The 19,996-nt window shown below is 37.6% G+C and overlaps 1 protein-coding gene across 1 annotated transcript in view; it reads right to left on the minus strand.

Annotated features, from left to right (window-relative positions):
* The window catches only part of col7a1l (collagen type VII alpha 1-like), a 102,654-nt gene that overhangs the window by 31,704 nt on the left and 50,954 nt on the right, over nt 1-19,996 (minus strand). Inside the window, exons 42-71 of the mRNA XM_053650032.1 lie at nt 19,829-19,873; nt 17,802-17,837; nt 15,496-15,531; nt 15,332-15,364; nt 13,264-13,335; nt 13,110-13,169; nt 12,989-13,024; nt 11,735-11,815; nt 11,282-11,317; nt 11,084-11,128; nt 10,099-10,170; nt 9,745-9,780; nt 7,957-7,986; nt 7,734-7,766; nt 6,682-6,744; nt 6,556-6,600; nt 5,313-5,345; nt 4,927-4,992; nt 3,981-4,025; nt 3,848-3,883; nt 3,736-3,762; nt 3,572-3,640; nt 2,680-2,742; nt 2,412-2,429; nt 2,299-2,325; nt 2,159-2,197; nt 2,026-2,061; nt 1,724-1,858; nt 782-865; nt 472-654 (exon numbers count right to left, since the gene is read on the minus strand). Coding sequence (XP_053506007.1) covers nt 472-654; nt 782-865; nt 1,724-1,858; nt 2,026-2,061; nt 2,159-2,197; nt 2,299-2,325; nt 2,412-2,429; nt 2,680-2,742; nt 3,572-3,640; nt 3,736-3,762; nt 3,848-3,883; nt 3,981-4,025; nt 4,927-4,992; nt 5,313-5,345; nt 6,556-6,600; nt 6,682-6,744; nt 7,734-7,766; nt 7,957-7,986; nt 9,745-9,780; nt 10,099-10,170; nt 11,084-11,128; nt 11,282-11,317; nt 11,735-11,815; nt 12,989-13,024; nt 13,110-13,169; nt 13,264-13,335; nt 15,332-15,364; nt 15,496-15,531; nt 17,802-17,837; nt 19,829-19,873 — 1,620 coding nt within the window. The remainder of the gene's footprint in view (nt 1-471; nt 655-781; nt 866-1,723; nt 1,859-2,025; nt 2,062-2,158; nt 2,198-2,298; nt 2,326-2,411; nt 2,430-2,679; nt 2,743-3,571; nt 3,641-3,735; nt 3,763-3,847; nt 3,884-3,980; nt 4,026-4,926; nt 4,993-5,312; nt 5,346-6,555; nt 6,601-6,681; nt 6,745-7,733; nt 7,767-7,956; nt 7,987-9,744; nt 9,781-10,098; nt 10,171-11,083; nt 11,129-11,281; nt 11,318-11,734; nt 11,816-12,988; nt 13,025-13,109; nt 13,170-13,263; nt 13,336-15,331; nt 15,365-15,495; nt 15,532-17,801; nt 17,838-19,828; nt 19,874-19,996) is intronic.

Consider the following 19,996-nt stretch of genomic DNA (forward strand, 5'->3'; position numbering starts at 1 on the left):
ATTTTACTTTAATATCCGTCTCAGCCAAGTCACAAATGAAAGGAAAACCCAAGGTAAAGTGTGTTAAGTAAGGCATCAGGCCATGATGAGCCTCCAGAACAGCTTCAGTGTTCCTCAGCATCGGTTCTACACGTCTCTGGAACTGAAGACTGCATTTCCCAATGATTGTCAGATGACTGATGATGACTGATGATGATCAGTTGGTGTTGATGGTCTAACATGTCACTCTCACATAGGTGTTAGATCAAACCATTCAATGAGCCTATGGATGGGGGCGGAGCCATCCTGGAACAAACCACGCCCATCAGGATAGCAACATTTCATCATCATGGTTTAAACCTGATCAGTCAGAAGAACTTTTACAGTGTCCTCTAAGGGGACAAAATATCCACAATCTACAGCATAACAGAGCCCTGGGTTTGTTTTTCCTTTAATTTGTCACGTGTCTGTATAAAACGGCAACAGCTTTACCGTGTCTGAAGAGGTGTTAATCTGAGTAATGAAAATAGGTGGTGCTTCTGTGAAGGCTTCGAGCAGAGCCTCTCCTTCTTCTTCTTCTACTTCAATCCTGCTCTCTGTTCTGATCAGATCGGTTTTATTGTACCCGGTGGCGTTCCAGAGAGTTCCACTATCTTCTGTTTCATTTAGTAAAACCTAAAAAATAAGAAATGTTTGGTCACGTTACCCAACATCGGATAGCTATGCTAATTTATTCTACACCGCAAACTTTTGTTAGTTTTGATATTCCTCGTTAGGTACCATCGAAAACTATTTTCTTAACTGGGTAGGCTTCATTTAGATCCACTTCTTCGGTCAGGAGTCCATCAGTCCGTGGCTCACTCGAGACTTCGTACTTCACCGAGTTCTACAAGTAAAGATCGCTTGCGTTATTTAACAACCATCTCATTTCTGCTTAATGTATGAATCTATAAAAACTATAACGATATTCATAGCACAGTGTGTGTCTAATTCTCAATTCGGATTGGTCAGGAAGTATTGATTCATTTTCTGTAAAAGCAGCTCTGACAGTCCAGTGCAGTTCACAAATCCCAGGTTTATATTAATATTCTATTCATTTTAATATTTCATGTGGTATTTCTGTCGTAAGTATGGTAGACGTTCTGCATCATCTTAGACTCGTAATAAATGGATTAAAATAAAAAACGTGGTGTTATTTAACAAAGGAAAACATCATCGGTGATATCGTGACGCTTTCTGTAAGGAGATGTCTACGGAAGGAGTCTCCAGTGTCAGAGCAAGTTGGGGTGTTTTTTCTTTCGAAAAAAAAGAAAAGAAGGAACGTCTTCAGGACAAAGGACGTGCGTTTTTCTGTCTCGTTAAATTCGAGAGAAAGTGAGGGAATGACTGTTTACAGCTGCTATAACAAAAGTGATTACAGGAACTAACTGTTACAACGTAACTACAAAACGGCTAAAAAGTATGATGTGTCATTTCTTAATAAATAACTATTGCATTTGCTGGCTGCGGAGTATGTTTCGAAATGAAACGCATTGAAACATGCTGGTATGAGAAAAATAATAAACATCTGTGTTGTACATCACTCTCCTTCACATCACATTACCCCATCGTTGATTATTTTCCTATAACAGCGCTCCCCTAACTGTTTTACTCCTTATATATAAGATCGTGAATGAGCCATTTAGCATTAAAATCTATTTTATAGTGCACTGTACATGATTAAATAATGAAAACACGGCTTTACAGCGTATTCAGAGATGATGTTGGAGTCGGGGTTTATCCTCTGTCCTTTGGTTCTTTTCTTGGTGCTGATTTCATGCAGTAGTTCCTCCATACCATCCTGGAGTAGCCTATCAATTAAGGCCTTCAGCAGGGAAAGCTGAAAAAAATAAGTTTTATGGTTAAGATTACAATGCGTGCAGAAATGCACCGTCCTACTGGTTATGGGAAACTTTCCTGTTGCCTAAGATGGACCCTTGACCACTTGATTCATTTTTATCTTAAGTGTGATAAATGTCGCAAGAGATTTTGATATCAGGAGCTTACCTTAATGCCAAATGATTCAAATAATGCTTCAATGTCCTGAAAAGTAAGTTTTGATTGATCTTTATCTAAAACACACTTAAATTACTCACATAAATTAGTGAAAAAAATAGTAAAAGTCAGATCTATAGCGTACCTTCATTTCAACACCTCTCCCTGGCAAACCAATGTCCCCCTGAGCATGATTATTAAACAACACAATTATTGGAGAAAAAAAAAAAATCTACATTTTTTTTTTTGGTGTTGTTATAATTAATTTAAACAAACAATATATACCCTTTCTCCTGGATCTCCTTTTTCTCCCTATTAACAAAAATGACCAAAATGAATAATATATACAGTAGCTTACCGTCTTTCACTTACATATTTATTCATAAATCATATCCTACCTTCATGCCAGGAGAACCCTGTGTATACACACATACATACACACGTAGAAAGGAGAAATTATGGAAATTATTTGAAATATCAAACATGTTTACGAATGTCAGATAGACTCAAAGATGTAATATGTATTCTACATATTTTATTTTGGGTAATTTATCTCATATATATATATATATATATATATATATATATATATATATATATATATATATTCATTATGTGTTTTTTGCATTTTTTTAACACACTTTAACATAAATGATTTGCTCTCACCGTCGCTCCAGGAAGACCCGTTGGTAACGGAAATGCCTTTTTCAAATCATCTATTGAGGCACTCTGTAGACAAAACACAACAGCAACCTAATTAAATAAACCAGATGTGAACAAGAGGCTGATGCTCATGTTTAAAATGTAGCATTATTACACACTGGGTAGTATTCAGAATCGGCAACTTAAGTTATGTAGATAAAAAGTTATGTCGATATTTACGCAGGGGAAAGTTTCTCATATTCAGAGTTGAGTTATGCAGTGGCTTAAGTTGACTTTCTTTTTTTTTTAAAGTAGAGGTGTCTGGAAAAATAAATCAGGGATACAAAATCCAGACTGAGGGAGGCGGTTCTAGTTTTTGACTTTGTTGTCAAATGTAATGTGATGTAAGATCAAAGCAAGAGATGATTTAAAAATGAGATATAAAAAAAAAAGACTAATACAACGCTATACGCATGAACAGAAGGCAAGCTTTGATATGTATATCTAAGGGGTCTAGTAGTCCCCCAAGCAAATATACTACTGCACGGATAGACTTAGTTGTAATGATCACATTATCACTGAAAATTAGGTTTGATTTAACTACATGGCTTCCGCTCATATTATTCCACAGCTTTTAAAATAGCACTTCCAAAACATTAATATTTTAATTTTATTTAATGATTTTTTTATAATGGATGCTGAGAATTGATTGTGCGCACAACAAGCCAAAAGATACTACATCGAGGTCATGAAATCGTAATGTGCGTGCGTGAAATATTAACTATTTTATGGCGCTTTTAATCCGCTATTTTGTGGTCAAATGAATTAAATAATGACCGATGCATGCATTTTCTTTATTAATTCCTCACTCTGAATACAGCCCATAATGAATAAATGGTATATAAGTGCCCTGTACCTCGGGCACTACAACAGGAGGACCGGGCAAACCTGGAGGACCTACATCTCCCTTTGGCCCGTCTTTACCCTGAGAAGACACACAGGTTCCCAAATTACATCTGAACAGAATAAAATAGCTTAATATAATTCCATACAGATTATTGGCGCTTTTTAAGTTCTTACACCAACACCAGGTTCTCCTTTCTCTCCCTGTAACCATAACAAATGGCACAGCGTTAAATATTACATCGTTTTTATAAATAATAATAATAGACTCAGGCTCTTTTTTGCAGACCTTTTTCCCATCACTGCCCCTGAGTCCTTGTTGTCCCTAAAAAAAGTGAGAAAATACAGATATTTAAGCTAAATCAGAATTAAAAAATGTTAAACATATACTGTATATAAGTAGGCGTGATTAAAGCTCTTACATCTTTTCCTGCTAGTCCACGCTTACCGTCTACACCAGGTTTACCCTACACATCGAGACACACAGAGATCAAAACTAGCATTTTTGGACACCAAGTATTAGCAGTCACATTGTAAGAAAGTAGAATCTGTTGGACCGTATATATAATCTGTATATAAGATGGATTACGTGATTTTGAAATTGGCGTCAGCTTTGCACTGGAGTTATAAGGCTAACGTAACTAACAAGTACTACAATTCTCCCCTGCAAAAAGAACCCTCTTCTATTAATAAATACATGGCAAAATCATTATATAATCACTATATGGTCTCATAAACACCCTATTATATTTCATCTCATTATATTTCAGCAGCAACATCATAGTTTACATTGTGTTCCAGTTGGGATCCATGAACTTCTATTAATAACACTGTGACTTTCATTGGGAATATTCTATAATGGACAATCAGATTATTAAAATTATCCCCAAGACATTACTTACTATATATGAGACCTCACCTGTCATGACTTTACTTTGTAAGTAAGTAATTAACATTTCTGGTGAACCATTCCTTTATGGTAAGTGAAAAATATTGCAACTAAAATGAAAAATTGAAATCCATCATTTTGTGTTTCCATGTAGAATTTCTTCATACATAAATAAGACATTCTTATTTTATTGGGGACTCAGTGTTGGTAAAGGTTTTCTTCTTTATATATATATATATATATGTCGTAACTGCATGTTGGATTGCTACTGATTTGCAACAGTAATCTGCCGCTGAATTGCAATGGATTGCTGCTAATATAATGTGCAATGACAATAAAAGAATCTTACCTTATCTAATCTTATCGTATATTAATAATTCAAAATTGCTTCTGTCATGCAGAACAATTATATAGGACCTAAATCTATGATACTGAGACAACTGCATATAGTACACTGCTTTTTAACTATATTTACTCACAGGAACACCGGGTAAACCAGGCATGCCGGAAACTCCAACTCGCCCAGGATCTCCTTTCTCTCCTTTCTATTAAAACCCACACAAAAGAACTTAAATGGACTCAATCATCCAAAATCATGGTACTGCTTTTACATGCATTTTCAAAACAAAAAAAAAATTCAATAGTTTAAAACCTTATATATCTTCTCATATACATATTTTTAAAGATAATCAACAGAATACGGTATAAACTCTTGTTCTTCTTAAAAATCTCCCATCATTCGTCACACTAACTACAGATATAACAGCTCATTACAAGCCAAATTATACACTTTATATTTCCTTTAATGTCAGTGTCGCATTTAAGCTATGAATCATGCTTTCCTGCCATCAGAATGATTACTCACAGCTCCCGGTTCCCCTTTCCTCCCAGGTTCTCCCTTAAAAAAATAACAATTATTTGAAAAAATCTTCAGGATTGTAATACATCGAACAATTTTTGACGGCTTAAACTTAGCCTTCAGCTAGGAAAAAAAAGAAGAAAGAAAGACGTGTTATACAATGCATGTAATAATTACATAAATAAGACGTGTCGTGTAGGGACACTCGAATTGAATTGAAATGAACTGAATTAAACATAAAAAAAAAAAAGGTCAAATAAATCAGCTACGTCATTGTTCTGACACCTGAAGCTCGAATGACAGTAAAACACATCTATATTATATTAAGACAGCTAATTTCCAGCCAATTATACATCTGAGAAAATAAATTTGCACCTACACTCACCTGTCACTTTATTAGGAACACCTAAACACCACTGCTCATTCATGCAAGTATATGATCAGCCAATCATGTCGCAGCAGTGCAATGCATGAAATCATAAAGCTGTTCAAGACAGTTGAAGATTGGAAAAAGACCAGGTGATGTCCAGTTCAACTGCCTCAAATTCCTGTACTCGGCTGACAGGAGTGGTTTTCTGCTGTTGTACTCCATCCTCCTCAAGGTTTGACGTGTTGAGCATTCTCAGATTGATCATGCTTTTCTGCTCAGCACGGCTGTAAAGAGTGATTATTTCAGCCGCTCTGTTAGCTCAAACCAGTCTGGCCATTCTCCTCTGACCCTGTCTCATCAACAAGGCGTCTCTGCCTGCAGAACTGCTGCTCAATGGATGTTTGTTGTTTGTTTTTTGCACCGTTCTGTGTGACTGTTGTGTGTGAAAATCCCAGGAGATCAGCAGTTTCTGAAATACTCTCACTGGCACCAACAGTCATGCCACTGAGATCACATTTTCCCCATTCCGATGTTTCATGTGAACATTAACTGATGCTCTTGACCTACAGTATAACCGCATGATTTTATGAATTACGCTGCTGCCACGTGATTGGTTGTTTAGATGACTGCACGAATGAGCATGTATACCGGTGTTCCTAATAAACTACACACTATACGGCCCAATTCAAACATTTTTAAACGCTTCAAGATTACAAGAACGGCATAAAGAAACTGCCCATCAATATCCAGCTCTAAATGTAAAAATATTCATATAGTTACTACTTGCTGAGTGTGTTGCATATTTACATTCACCGTTATGGTTCATATGGAACCAACTAAACACCTAAATTATTGGACTAATCCACGTCAAAGACTCACTTCAAAGTCCATAACTCCTGAAGGTCCAGGTTTTCCTGGTGGACCCTGGAGAAAGAGGGACATGTATATGTTAGAACATGAGAGCGCTGTTATTGAGCATTATATTCTCTGTGTTCATGCTCTTACTGGTGGTCCTGGTAGTCCTGTATCTCCTGGCAGCCCACGCTCACCTGGATCACCTGGCTCACCCTAAAAACACATAAAATACATACCACATCCGTTTCTAGTAGACAGGATGCAGTTTGTTATTCAATAGATTCAGAAGAATAATCAGTGAGGTACAATCCATCCATTTTTAATACCGCCTATCCTACACAGGGTCGTGGTGGAGCCTGGAGCTTATCCTAGGGAACTTGGGACACGGCAAAATCGTACTCACACTATGGACAATTCGGGAACGCCAGTCAGCCTACAGCACATGTCTTTGAACTGGTGTATTAAACCGGAATACCCGGAGGAAACCCCCGAACTACAGAGAGAACATGCAAGCTCCACGCACAAAGAGCAGGGGCAGGATTCAAACCCAGACCCAGAGGTGTGAGGCAAACGTCCTAATCACTAAGCCACCGTGCCCCACAGGTAAAGTCTACCTGGTTATTTCTGTAGCAAAACCTTTACATCTGCACTCAGATCTTTGGTTATTCTGGGATTTTCTAGACATCTCTAATGATTTCAAAGTCAGTTCTTGTCTAATTATTCCCCCTTGATTGAGCTTCAGTCTTTTGTTCATCTGTTGATATTGCAGTGGAAACTTGCTTGACGGTGGTTCTCACTGGTGTCTGGTTTAATATCATGTTCAAAACTGATAACATATTATAGTCAATTATCTACTTACGTTTATGTTTACAGTTTTAACCTAGTGGCGGCTCAGTGGTTAACGCTGTGGGTTACTGACCAGATGGTCAGGGGTTCAAGCCCCAGCACTGCACAAACGTCCACTTTTGGGCCTCTGAGCAATGCCTTTAACCCTATCTGCCCCATGGGGGCTGTATCCTGACTGACCCATATGAAGAAAAGAATTTTACTGTGCTGTAATGTATATGTGACAAATAAAGGCTTCTTCTTTTACAATTCATGCTCAACTTGCAACAACAACAACAACAACAAATGCAACAAAATCAAACAGAATTGGTGTAGAAAATCGAACATAATAAAATCGTGCACGACGTGCCCTGTACCTTGATGGTTCTGATATTGTCTGACACGGACAACTAAGAGGGAAGAAAAGCATCGGATAAGTTTACAAACATTTGAACACACACATAAACAGAAGGAATGTGAAATCTATAGTAAATGTTTGCACCGGATATGCGATAAACAAACGTAGCGATAATCAACCTTAACAGGAAACATTTCTGACTGTATCATAATCTGATGGTTTGAAATAATCTGAAATCTCACATGATAATTTCCAGGTGGACCAGGTTTCCCCTAGAGAAAAAAAGCAAATATGAAAATAAGAATTATACTCAATGATCGCTGTACCTTCTATTTACAAACCCCTGTTATAGCCATTCAGTTTGAACGTCACATTTATTAGAATTATTCATCAAAATATGCACGCATGCACATACTCATACTCATACTCATGCCTGTTTATATCAGTGTGTGAGACTTATCATAATTACACCCCAGCACTGTTAAATTCTCTAATCTGATTGGGCAGATGATGTTGATTCATTTTCTAGCTGCTATTATAAGAACTAACTTGTTTTGTGGCTGTTCCGTGACATTAAACCTAACTATACGGTGGGGGAAATAAGCATTGGACGCGTCAACAATTTTTTTACGTAAATATATTTCCGATGACGTTATTCACATGAAATTTTCACCAGACATCAGCATTAACGCAAGAAATCCGGAAGTATAAAGAATTCCCAACATTAAAGACCATAAATAAATACTCAACTGTGGGGTGGTAACAGTAACTAAGGATACATCGGTAAGCCCTTAATGAACTTAACAGCATTCTTCAAATCTAAGCTAAATCTAGAAACTTAATCGTTCAACCGAGGGTTTTCTTTCCAGAGAGGGTTCCATGTAGAACTCTTGTAGGAAGCTGAGAACCCTTGACTATCCAAAACACCCTGGATAAGCCTTTAGAAAGGTCCTAAGAGTGTACTGTAAGCTTTTCATTAAATTCCTTTTTTTTTTTTTTAATTAAAAAAATTACTTCTCGAGTTAACTGATTCCCAGTTGTAATTACTTTCTCAATGTTAAAATAACTGTTGTTTTTTTAAAAAATTTGGACAATAAAAACAGATGTATTTTTAGAACACAACAGACGTGCCTGCTCTAATGGCCGACCGGGTTTTTGAAGACCACTAGGATGTTTTGGTTCATGATTGTGCTCTGAATTGAATTCAGCATTGGAGAGATAATTGAGGAGAAATGAGCGGAGAATCTGAGAAACTCCTATTTTTTGGAATTATATCCTGTATTTACTATATATACACTTTTACATTATCGAGTCAATACAAAAACATTTTAGACTTCCAAACATTCGTTTGCTAGCACAAAATTAAACGTTACAGAAAAAATGTTTGGATGTAAGTAAAGAAAGCAGAGTATTAAATGGTAAGAGACACTTTTCAGACAAAAAAAAGAATTAATGAAGGTTGCTGGGTTTTGCCAGAAAAATAAGATGAAAGTGCGACAGTCAAAATCTCCAGAAGAACCGTGTCTGGTTCCGTAAGATGCTCGATAAACCTTACAGCTCATTTCCTTATAAAACTACACTAATTCTACCTGAGACTACTAAGAAATTTATTTTTAAAGCAAATGGTCGTCACACTAAATATCGACTTTGTTTCATTTATCTCTGTTTACTGCTCTTTATAGTATTTTTATTAATGTAGAAACATTTAATTTCATTATGTTTGAATGCATCTTTGCTCTACAGCATTTCTTTGCATGTGCCTAAGACTATTGCACAGTACTGTGTTTAAATATACATTTAAAAAAAAAAAAAAAAAAAAAAGATATGACTACGACTATGTTTACTAGATATGCACGTGAATCTTTTTGTAGCCGGACTGGTTAATTAATAAAAACGTATGCTTTTGTATGTCTGTACGTATGCTTTTGTAAACCTAACAGCTGGTCTGGATAAACAGAGGAACATCAAATGTGGCTCATAATGCAAAACAAAACACTTCTGATAACTACAAATCATAACACAGGACATACTGGCTCGCCTCTCTCTCCTTTCGGACCTTCGGGACCCTGTGAAGAATAAATGCAAGATATTTCATCTACAATTGCACAAATCCACTTCACGCAAACTTACTGCAGTCTATCAAATGCAATAAAACGGTGCGGTAATTATATCGTGATAAACAAACGGCACTCTTTGAAAAGAATCAGCGTCGTTAAAAAATTGACACCAACCCTTTAAACTCCACGGAGCAGTCACACGGGCCAGACTTACATTCCTAACTCTAATATAATATAATTATATATAATAATATTTATTTAAGAATAATACTAATAATTCATAGTACTTAATTAATGATATGCTTTAAAAAGACTGCAGATGCTTACCGGGAGCCCGATTTTCCCATGGTCTCCTTTCTCACCAGGGTCTCCTGGTTGTCCAGGAAGACCAAGAGATCCCTGAGGTTGAAGAGAAATGAATAAAGTAAGGAATTAAACACATCATTTATTCCTCTTATACAACTGCAATTTGCCAACGCTAACAATCTTTCGTTCATTGAAGTACTTTTTATCTGTTTATAGTTACATTTAATGTTGTAAAACATCAACGAGAATTCCCCCTCTTGACTTGCAGTGCGAACAGTGCTGTGTTTGTGTTTTTGCATTTAGTTCTTATCATGTTTTGGATACAGTATATGAGGGATATGTTTTGATTTGAGTCTTGACTCCGCTCCTGGAGTGTTCTCACTTGGTTTCGGTTACTTCCTTGATTAGTTTATGTATTCACATTCTTCTATTTCTGTCTAAATCACAAGGTCTTATCATGCTACACGTCGATGAAGTTCTGTGGCATGTTTTCCCAGGTTTTGTTCATTTCCCCGATTTTTGTATTTTACCTCCCAGTTTTGATCTGTGCTTGTTACGATTATGCATTATCGCAGTTTATTTTCGTCTGCCTGTGCCTTGACCCACGCTATGGGCAAGAATAATGAATTTTGGATTTGCCCTAATAAGCATAACGTTGAGTTCGCCTGCTTCGTCTCATCAGCGCACGTTCCAGTTCCAGAGACCAGTGATTTCCTGTTATCACTTACGCTATAGCAGCTATAAACCGTCGTTCCCTCATCAGCCTCTCTTTTTTTTTTCTTAATGAAAAAAAATATTCAGCTTGTCGTATTACTGAAAAAAACAAAAAAACACGAAGACTTTCGGAAAACATAAACGTTAGAGTTGAGAATTTCAACCGTGCAGTGGTATAAGGGGATTTAATATTAGATGCTTCATTCTTACAAATCTCATTTCTAAGAATGAAGAATATTATCATGCTACAGGATGGCAAAGAACTGTGTTTAATTAAGATGTGTGACGTTACCCTCATGCCTTTCTCTCCTGGAGGCCCTGAAGAACCAGGCTCTCCCTGTGGAAAAATAACCCACCACCATGAGTCAGGTATAAGAATGAGTCAGGTACATCGATGTGATATAGATGTGCATGAGTAACTATATATTTTTATATGCATTACTGTGCGTATTTTCTGTTTGCGTTCTTGTATAAGTAAGTTTTCTCTCACCTGAAGTCCAGGGTCTCCTTTTGAGCCAGGCAAACCCTAAAAAAATTAAAAAAAAAAAAAATTATATATATATATATATATATATATATATATATAGAGAGAGAGAGAGAGAGAGAGAGAAAGAGAGAGTTTTCAGCAATTCGATGCCTATGTGATTAACATTCTAACACATTTCACTTTTGTTCATTCTGTCTGAGGCCTGAATCATTATACTTTACTAACAACCTTGGGAGATTTATTCAAGGTCTGGAATCTCTAATCAGACACCGATCTTGGAGCGAGACGTGCCCCTTTTTATAAATCACATCAGGCAGGTCTAGAGAAAATGAAAGTCTATTTTAACCTGACCAGCAAATAAATTCAAATAAATTCAAGTTGAAACTTTAAAAATATCAGCAGCAGCCAAGAATGCACTACACACAAGCATACACACCTCTTCCATGGTTTACTTACATCTTTACCTCTTAGTCCAGGAGGTCCTGGGTTTCCTGAGAGACCCATGTTACCCTTTTCCCCTTTAAAGCCATCGTTGCCCTAAAGAAACACATGGCCATTTGAGACCTAAACAATCACTTATTCAGTATGAGACTATTTCTAGTATACTTCTGTCAGTGCCCTGGCTTGGAATGATCAAACTATTTTTTAAACCTTGTATGATACACGAAACACTATGACAATGATTTACTAAGTCCCTGAATAAGGAGGTTAAACGGAACGTGTAATCAACTAAATTGTGTTTGCGTGTGTGTGCATTTAGCGGGCATGCTGTGCGTAAATGATAATTGAATAATTATTCAGTCAGGTGCAAAGTATTTAACTGAGGGGTATTTAAATGAAGGTGCTAATTGTTCTCAAACGCTGTGATGAGTTTGGATCTTAATGAGACTCCTGTAAGAGTAAAACTGGAACTTGACACACATACGCATAAGCTCTTTAAACACTGTTGGCACTGGAATTGCAAATGACACAACTTTACTGCGGTAGTAATAATAAATAAATATAGCTGCAAGCAGTAATTAGGGGGGCCAAGCACCTTTTGGGCACACCCCTTAGAAGCCCAGAAGCCACTGGAACCATCAGCTCTTGTGCCTAAGGGGACCCCCCCGCACCCCCACCCCTTATCATCTCCAATCATCAAGAAGAATGATTCGATGTTCAGCAGTTCAAAAGTTATGAGTAGATTCACGAATACAAAGTGTGGTCTGAATATGTCCTACCATTAAGAAGAAATGTCCTCACTTCCTGTTTGGCAACTTCGCAGCTAAATTCATTTGTGCGTTCTGGTCAAACTGTCCAGCATATCATAAATCTGAGAAACACAATCTGATGTGTTCCTTTTTTTTATATTGTCATACATATTTGGTGATGATTGGACATTCATAGGAGAAGACGTGAAAAACTTTAAAATGGTGGAAAATACAGACAGTTAACATCAAGCAATGAACATCGATGTACTTGGTGCTTGGCCCCCTAATTTTGAGAAACCGCATTATTTTGAGATACTGAGACGAATTAAAGAAGATTATGCAAATCTAGTACTTTAATGCTTGTCTGATTGGAGTCATGTGCTCACAGAATGATTTTCCCGTTTGACCTTCAGTAAATCAGGACTGATGAGTCTACGTACTCGGCCAGGTTTAGCAGCTGAAATAATTAATAATTAAATGTTGTCATTTATAACCCGACGGGTAACAAAAATTTATTTACCTTAGGTCCAGGTTTCCCTGATAATCCAACATTACCCTGCGCACAAATACACAAAGTTATTTCTACACCAATTCAGTCTACTGATTCAGCTTACAGGTTATTTCTTATTTATCACACTCACCCTCTCACCAGTCTCACCCTTAGGACCCGGCTGTCCAGGAATCCCAAAGCCAGGACTGCCCTTTAACAACCGCAGAAACGATAAGTCAATACACACGGTCGAAGCATTCCTTAATAAAGCGATCAGCAATTTGTGTACACAAACATGGCTTTACCTTTTCACCTTTGTCTCCTTGGACACCTTTAATTCCCTGAAGCCCAGGAGGTCCGACCGGACCGATATCCCCCTATAAGGCGGATACAAAACTTATCCTGTAATTTATTGATTTTATTTAATTTATCTAATATCTAATACCATCTAATAACTGCTATACAATATTGATGATACCTGTCCTATTTAAAAATAAAAAAAAAAGACAAAGAAAAGAAAAACATGTATTGTTACAATTTATCACAATACTGGTAGTATATCATCATATTGCTCAGCCCTAGTGCACTATTTGGGATGCAGCCATTTTAGTGTTTCACAGTGGTCAAATTATATTCTAAGGCTAATTCACGATATGATTACCCACAGTGCATTGTAAACCCAGCACACAACCAATGCACAGTACTTCTCATAATGCCTGACAAAGTCTCACAACGCAGAGAGATTTCCTTTTAGCACGCGATTTACTCATCAGGATGGATACAGGAGCATCCAACTTCGTATATAATTATAAATCACAGTGTGTCTCCATACTGTAGGGGACTATGTTTGCCAGCACCACGTCGGGTGTGCCTTCGTCAGTGGATGTTCGTGGACGTCCACTTCTCCAGACGCTCCCAGTCTTTCTGAATAAGTTAATAACAGTGTCGTGTGCGATGCGCTTTCCATGTTTCCAGTTAAAATCCATCGTAACCTTGCGACAGCTTCCCGAGAAGCTATATATATATATATTTATATATTCGGAAGACATTTTGCTTTTAAAAAGTGTTCATTTCCCCTATGTACGGAGACTTTCGGGACACCCTGTAATAAGTCAACATGTACTTTTAATACTTTTTAATGACTTTCTGTGGTTTCAATTTGTACCATTCGAATTGTTTACCTAATAGTCGGTTACGATAATGCGTTTCCGGAGCGCTCGCTACACACGGAGCCGTCTGAATTCAGTCCTCCGTCTCCCTAAATAGCGCTCTATATATACCAGTTTATATAGTAAACAACTAAACGAGTGAGTGAGAGAGTAATTTCAGCCACAGTGGCAGACATGGCGCATACAGAGAGAGCTGTGTTGTGTTTTGTTTTGTTTTTATACCAGAGCGGCTCTGCCTTTTCCCTTTTCTTATTCTTTTAAGAGCGCTTTCGGAGGCACGATAATAAGAGGAGTTAAAAATAACCGAATGAAATATTTTTGTAATCTGGACAGGCAGTTTAAACTACTGGCTTTGTGTTCACTTGTGCTGCAGATTTTAAAACGTATCCTTAAATGCACTGCCTGTATAATACGTATTAGTGATGAAGACAGTTATAGATAGAGATCTGGAGTGATATGGCTGCGACTACAACAGGAAATAGACATCATGTACAGAAATCTAATGCAGAATTATTGAACATTTCCTTCTTAGGTCAAAGTGTGGGCTGAATTGTTGAGTTGTGTGTGAAAAACACATAAGTGTATTAGTAAAATGTAATAGCAGTGGGACACAAATGGCACCAGAAGCATGAATCAACAGTGTTATGTTACTGGTATAGCGCTCTTACTCATCGCATCATTACTGCCAGTGTTGCTACATTACTGTCAGGCTTCTTCATGCTCTGAGTGTACAACATGTCAAGTCATACTTTTAATGAACATCACAAATCACACACTTGAACGCTGCGGCGAATTGAGACCTCAATCTAAACTCTGTATGGAGTGTAATTGCAGCCTTTCTTGAGAGTCATGTTCATCGACAAGCAGACCTCCGGGAGACTTTAGCTTCACGTCAATACCCCTCTTCACTTATTAACAGTGTATGAATCATCACAGAGACGGCCATGTTTCTTACTTTTATCAATATAGATGAAGGCGTCCCACGGGCAAAAAAAAAAAAAAAAGTGTAACTGCCATGTTTGATTAAGTTCAAGCAAAAACAAGCACAGTGTGCGTGGGAGCCTCCTACAGATGGCCTACCTTTGCTTCAGAAGCGTTATCATCTCTTGAGGAGTCGCATCTCAGTCGAATTCGTTATTAGGATTGTAAATAACGCATCTGATGTTAGTTATGACGATATTTATTTGAACGAAATCTTCCTTACCCGTGCGCCCTTTTTCCCAGGAGGTCCAAGTATCTGTGTAAGAAAAGAAGATTGAGTATCGAGTGAAAAATCTCTTATACGAGTGACAAATCAGTGTATTCGCATTGAATATTGAGTGAACCGTCTGTGTTATTAGTGACTGAAGTGATTTTTATCATGTTTACGCCTTTAGCAGGGTCTCCTGGTGCTCCGCGCTGTCCCTGTGAAACAGAACGAACTCTCAATACTTCTGCCATATTTGGAATACACTTGTATACCTCATACATGTAGGACAGGTGGAAATGTGGTTCTGTTACTTTTAATTGAAATACTACACCCAGATAGAACAGAAACATCTAGCCAATATTCACCGGAGGTGTCCATTTCACTACTTATCAACATATCACGCAGCCAGTTTGAGAAAAGCAACATCAGACGTGGATAAATGATTAGCTAGTCCATTGGGCAAGTTAAAGATCTAGTGTGCTGCCCAGTCCCATGTTTTGGTTGGCGGTACACTAACTAGGCTAAAAAGTTATAGCTGACGTTATATAATAACGCACGTCAAGCTAGTTAGCTAGTTCGAATGAATACAGACTAACAGAAATAATCAAGTATATGATTATTAATAAGATTCTAATGTAGCACAGCAAATCATCAGCCAAAGTTTTGTTTGTGGTGTTCTGTCCTCGCATCGCATGCTAATGATATTATTAGAGTCTTGCTAATGTCTTTATTTTCTCTCAGGATGTCTGACTATGAGGTGACTGTGTTTGCTAGCAAGGAAGTTATATAAATTGTTGTACTGGCTAAGTTTCCATCCAAGTTAGGAATTTACCTTATGTAAAAAAAAAAATTGGATTATCGCATTAAACATTCGCGAGTAAAGCAGCGGTTCCACCCCATGTGTTCAAGAGAGCAAAATCGCTACTTCCAGGGAAACTGGCGCATCTCGCTCTCCGGCATTTTTACTTTTAATAGCCAATTGTCCAATCACATGGTTTGTTGAAGCAAAGTCACGTGACTTTTTGATGCGCATCGAGGAACTGATTGGGTAAATGTGTTTCCGTCGTAATTTATGCGCATTTTAAAAATAAACAAGCTTTGTATGCGCATTTTGGAGATTTTATTGGCATCTGGTTTTTCCATCCAGCATTTTATTTTGAAGGCAATATCCCAAAATTCGCAGAAAAATACGTGGATGGAAACATAGCTATTGTTAGCCAGCCAGATCGAATGATGTGTGTGTAGTGCTGCAGGTGGTGGGATTCAGTAGCATGAAATCAAGTTGCAGCATTGAGGGGCGTCTCAGCAACACGAATCAGTCACGTTTAAACGCGCGTATCAAATGAAAACGTTTGTTTTGCGAAAGTCAATAAGGAGTTGGGATTAGTCTCATATAATTATATAAAATAGCCTGGAAACATAATCCAGGTTATTGATCTGTCCATTGCTGTACCTTCTAATCACATGCTGAGATCAACAAGTTACTGAAATACTCTAGGGTGAACGGAGAGACCGCATGATCGAACGCTGTAACAACGTGTTATTAATTAGCAAGCAGGATGCATGTAAACGATGCACATTGGGCCTGGATTTTTTTCGATCTTTTAATAAAGTTGTGTGTAAATGTTTGTGTAAGGTAAAGCAAACTAAAATATTCAAGTGATTCAGAAAGACTGATTTTCTTTGTATTTTCTCGCGTACGTATATTGCTCACCTGTAGAGTGCAAAGCATGTTCCTGACCTAGCTCATTTGCATTTAGCGACGCCCACAAAAGTCCATAAAAGGTCAAGTGCACAGAGAAGTGGGAGTTATTTTAATTGAGTTATTTTGACTCATTTCTATGCCAATAAAAAATATTTTAATAATATATAATATTAATAATACTAAGGGCGTGCTAAACGATTTTATCGTGCTAAACGATAAAATGAACGATTCATTTTATTAGTCTCAATTTATGGGATTGTGTTGGCTCACTTTCTTTTATTTTTTTACTAAATGTTCTGGATGGTACTCTGACCTAGTGAACTAACACAAGGATGTGCTTTTGATGGAGAATCCAAAGTTTTTCTATACTGTAATTCGCTCTGGATAAACGCTGTAAACGTAATTAAAATAAGTAATTTACACTCTACAGTATATTCCAGATATATATAAGTGAAGGAATCCATGCAAATGATATGATTTGAAGTTGATCAAAGCGAAGTTTACGTTAGTTAGTGTTCAGGAGCACGAGTAGGATTCGAACATTTTTCGTTTGAATGATTTACACATACATCTGTTTCTATCCAGCTTGATAAACAAAGCCCATTGCGTTGATGTTTGTGTGCTATCTGGTTAAGGAGAACATTATTCCCGTGCAAAGCCGTCATAGGCTCATCCACATTAACATGATCTTTTACTCACAAAAAAGAAAAAAAGAAAAAAATCACAAACGATTGTCAAAAAAAAAGTTGTTTTTTTTTTACAACAAACTTTGACATTCACCTCCTCACCCTTTGGTCCAACAGCTCCAGGCGGGCCCTAGTTTTAGAACAAACAGAATGCATGATCTCTTAAACATGATTAGTATTCAACGACTGCAAATGGCTTCAGGTGCTTTAAGGCTTAAATGTGATGCAGATTCAACTTTTTTCTCCTTCTTCTCTCCTACACCAAAGCCTCCTCTTGACTCAGAAGTTCTGGGTGTGTAATTATTAATGTAAGACACGACAGCTAACCAATCCAGTCATATATTTAGTAAAAATCAGTGGCGTTTCATATTAAACTGACTCAAAGTTGATGTATGGAGGTGATTTCCATCAGCAGAGTTATAATGGAAAGATAAATAATTCATCATGACAATCAACGATACTAAAAACACCTCGATTAAATTCTTCTTTTTTTTATCAGGGTAAAGGCTCATCCAGGAATGTGAAGCATTTCAATTCATGCAGATCCACTGCAGATTGTGTAGTTCAATCTATGGGTTAAATCTACTAGTGACCCAAGAGAGAGAAAGAGAGAGAGAGAGAGAGAGAGAGAGAGAGAGAGAGAGAGAGAGAGAGACAGGGGTATAGAGAAAAGTCTTTCCCCTCACTAATCATCTTCTTTAATTTCCCCAGGGTGCCCCAACCCATTCTCTCCTAATAGCATGCTGTATAACTGAAATAGCATCAGAGGACCAGACCTACTGTAGAGATGATTGCAGGAAACAAAAGAATTTAAAAAAGGACATTATTGGGTGTCACAGATGTGTCCCGAACCATCTCTTAGCACATTTTTATCACTGTGAAGAGGGAGCAGTTTGTGGACTGATAAAATATTTGTAGACTTTTTTCGGGTTAGCGTATGTTAGCAATCTCAGACACTGACTTATAACGTAAAGTACACATGTTTCAGACACACCCTCGGTGTTCCATGTGTATACAAACCGTTCGGTTTATATTTGCTATCATTTTCATTCACTTTTGCCAAGTGAGACTCGCCCTGGGGTCAGGTTTCACATTGTCCTTGGGACTGCGCTTAGTGTTACACCATCGCATCATTCCTGGTATTATTCACTCTCCGTAAAGGAAACGGCAGCTATGCAACCATACCTGATGAAGCCTTAAGACAGTCCATTATGTGTTCTGGACTAAAAGATTTTTTTTCACAGGCTCCTGCTGCTGGATTGACTATGAAGAACTCGATAAGGGCAGTGGTAGCTCAATGGTTAAGGTGTTGATCTACTGCTCAGAAGGTCATGAGTTCAAACCCCAGCACTGCCAAGCTGCCATTGTTGGGCTCTTGAGCAAGGCCCTTAACCCTCAATTGCTCAGATGTATGAATGAAATAAATGTAAGTGGCTCTGGATAATGGTGTCTACCAAATAAAATAAATGAAAAGGTTCCACTTAAAGACTGACCTTATTAAGAGTGGAATCCGTATCTATGCTACTTCAGACCCAGACGTTAACAGCCTTATTAGTATCCAGAAAGGAGAAGTGGAAATCTCAATTACCCTCAAACACAGAGTGTTCAGTCATGGCTTTTGGACTGGTAAATTCCCCGCCCTTGTTCCAGGGGTTCATTACTGAGCTTGTTATATATCATCTCTACATCCGAGGAAAATATAATTAAACAAATTGTCAAGTTTAACATAAATTCTTCCCTAGGTTACATCCTTTATCAAGGACGGTGTATACATGAGGAGTGTAAGGTTCAAGTCTTGAGTCGTAGAGAGTTTGTAGGACGCTACATGAGCAGTCAACATGACTCTACTTGCTTATGTTAGCAAACATGGCCGATCCTTTAGCGTAAATAGAAGAACGCCCCATAGCTGCTGAGGCGTCAAGCCAGACCGACCATAACGGAAGGTACTGAAGGATAGCGGGAGAAGAGTTATTAATGTAAATAGTGGTTTCTTTCTTGTCGCTGCTGCGCTCTTTCCTGTCACAGTGAAGGCTTGAAGGTTTTTTTCCCCCAGTAAATATGTACATCATTAAAAAGTTCTGCAAGGAGAGAAGAGGAATAATAGGTAAAGAGTTCACTTACTGCTAATCCCTGATGTCCCATAGGCCCTATATCTCCACGGACACCCTGTGACAACAGGTGTGACAGTTTAAGTTAAAAATCAGTCATTTACACAGTAAATAATCTTTTCAGATTCTCACTGGAGGTCACTGGCAGAAACCTCAGAGATTCTAGTCTTGGGTTTAATCA

This window comes from Ictalurus furcatus, chromosome 19 (genome assembly GCF_023375685.1).
Source record: "Ictalurus furcatus strain D&B chromosome 19, Billie_1.0, whole genome shotgun sequence".
NCBI classification, from domain to species: Eukaryota; Metazoa; Chordata; class Actinopteri; order Siluriformes; family Ictaluridae; genus Ictalurus; species Ictalurus furcatus.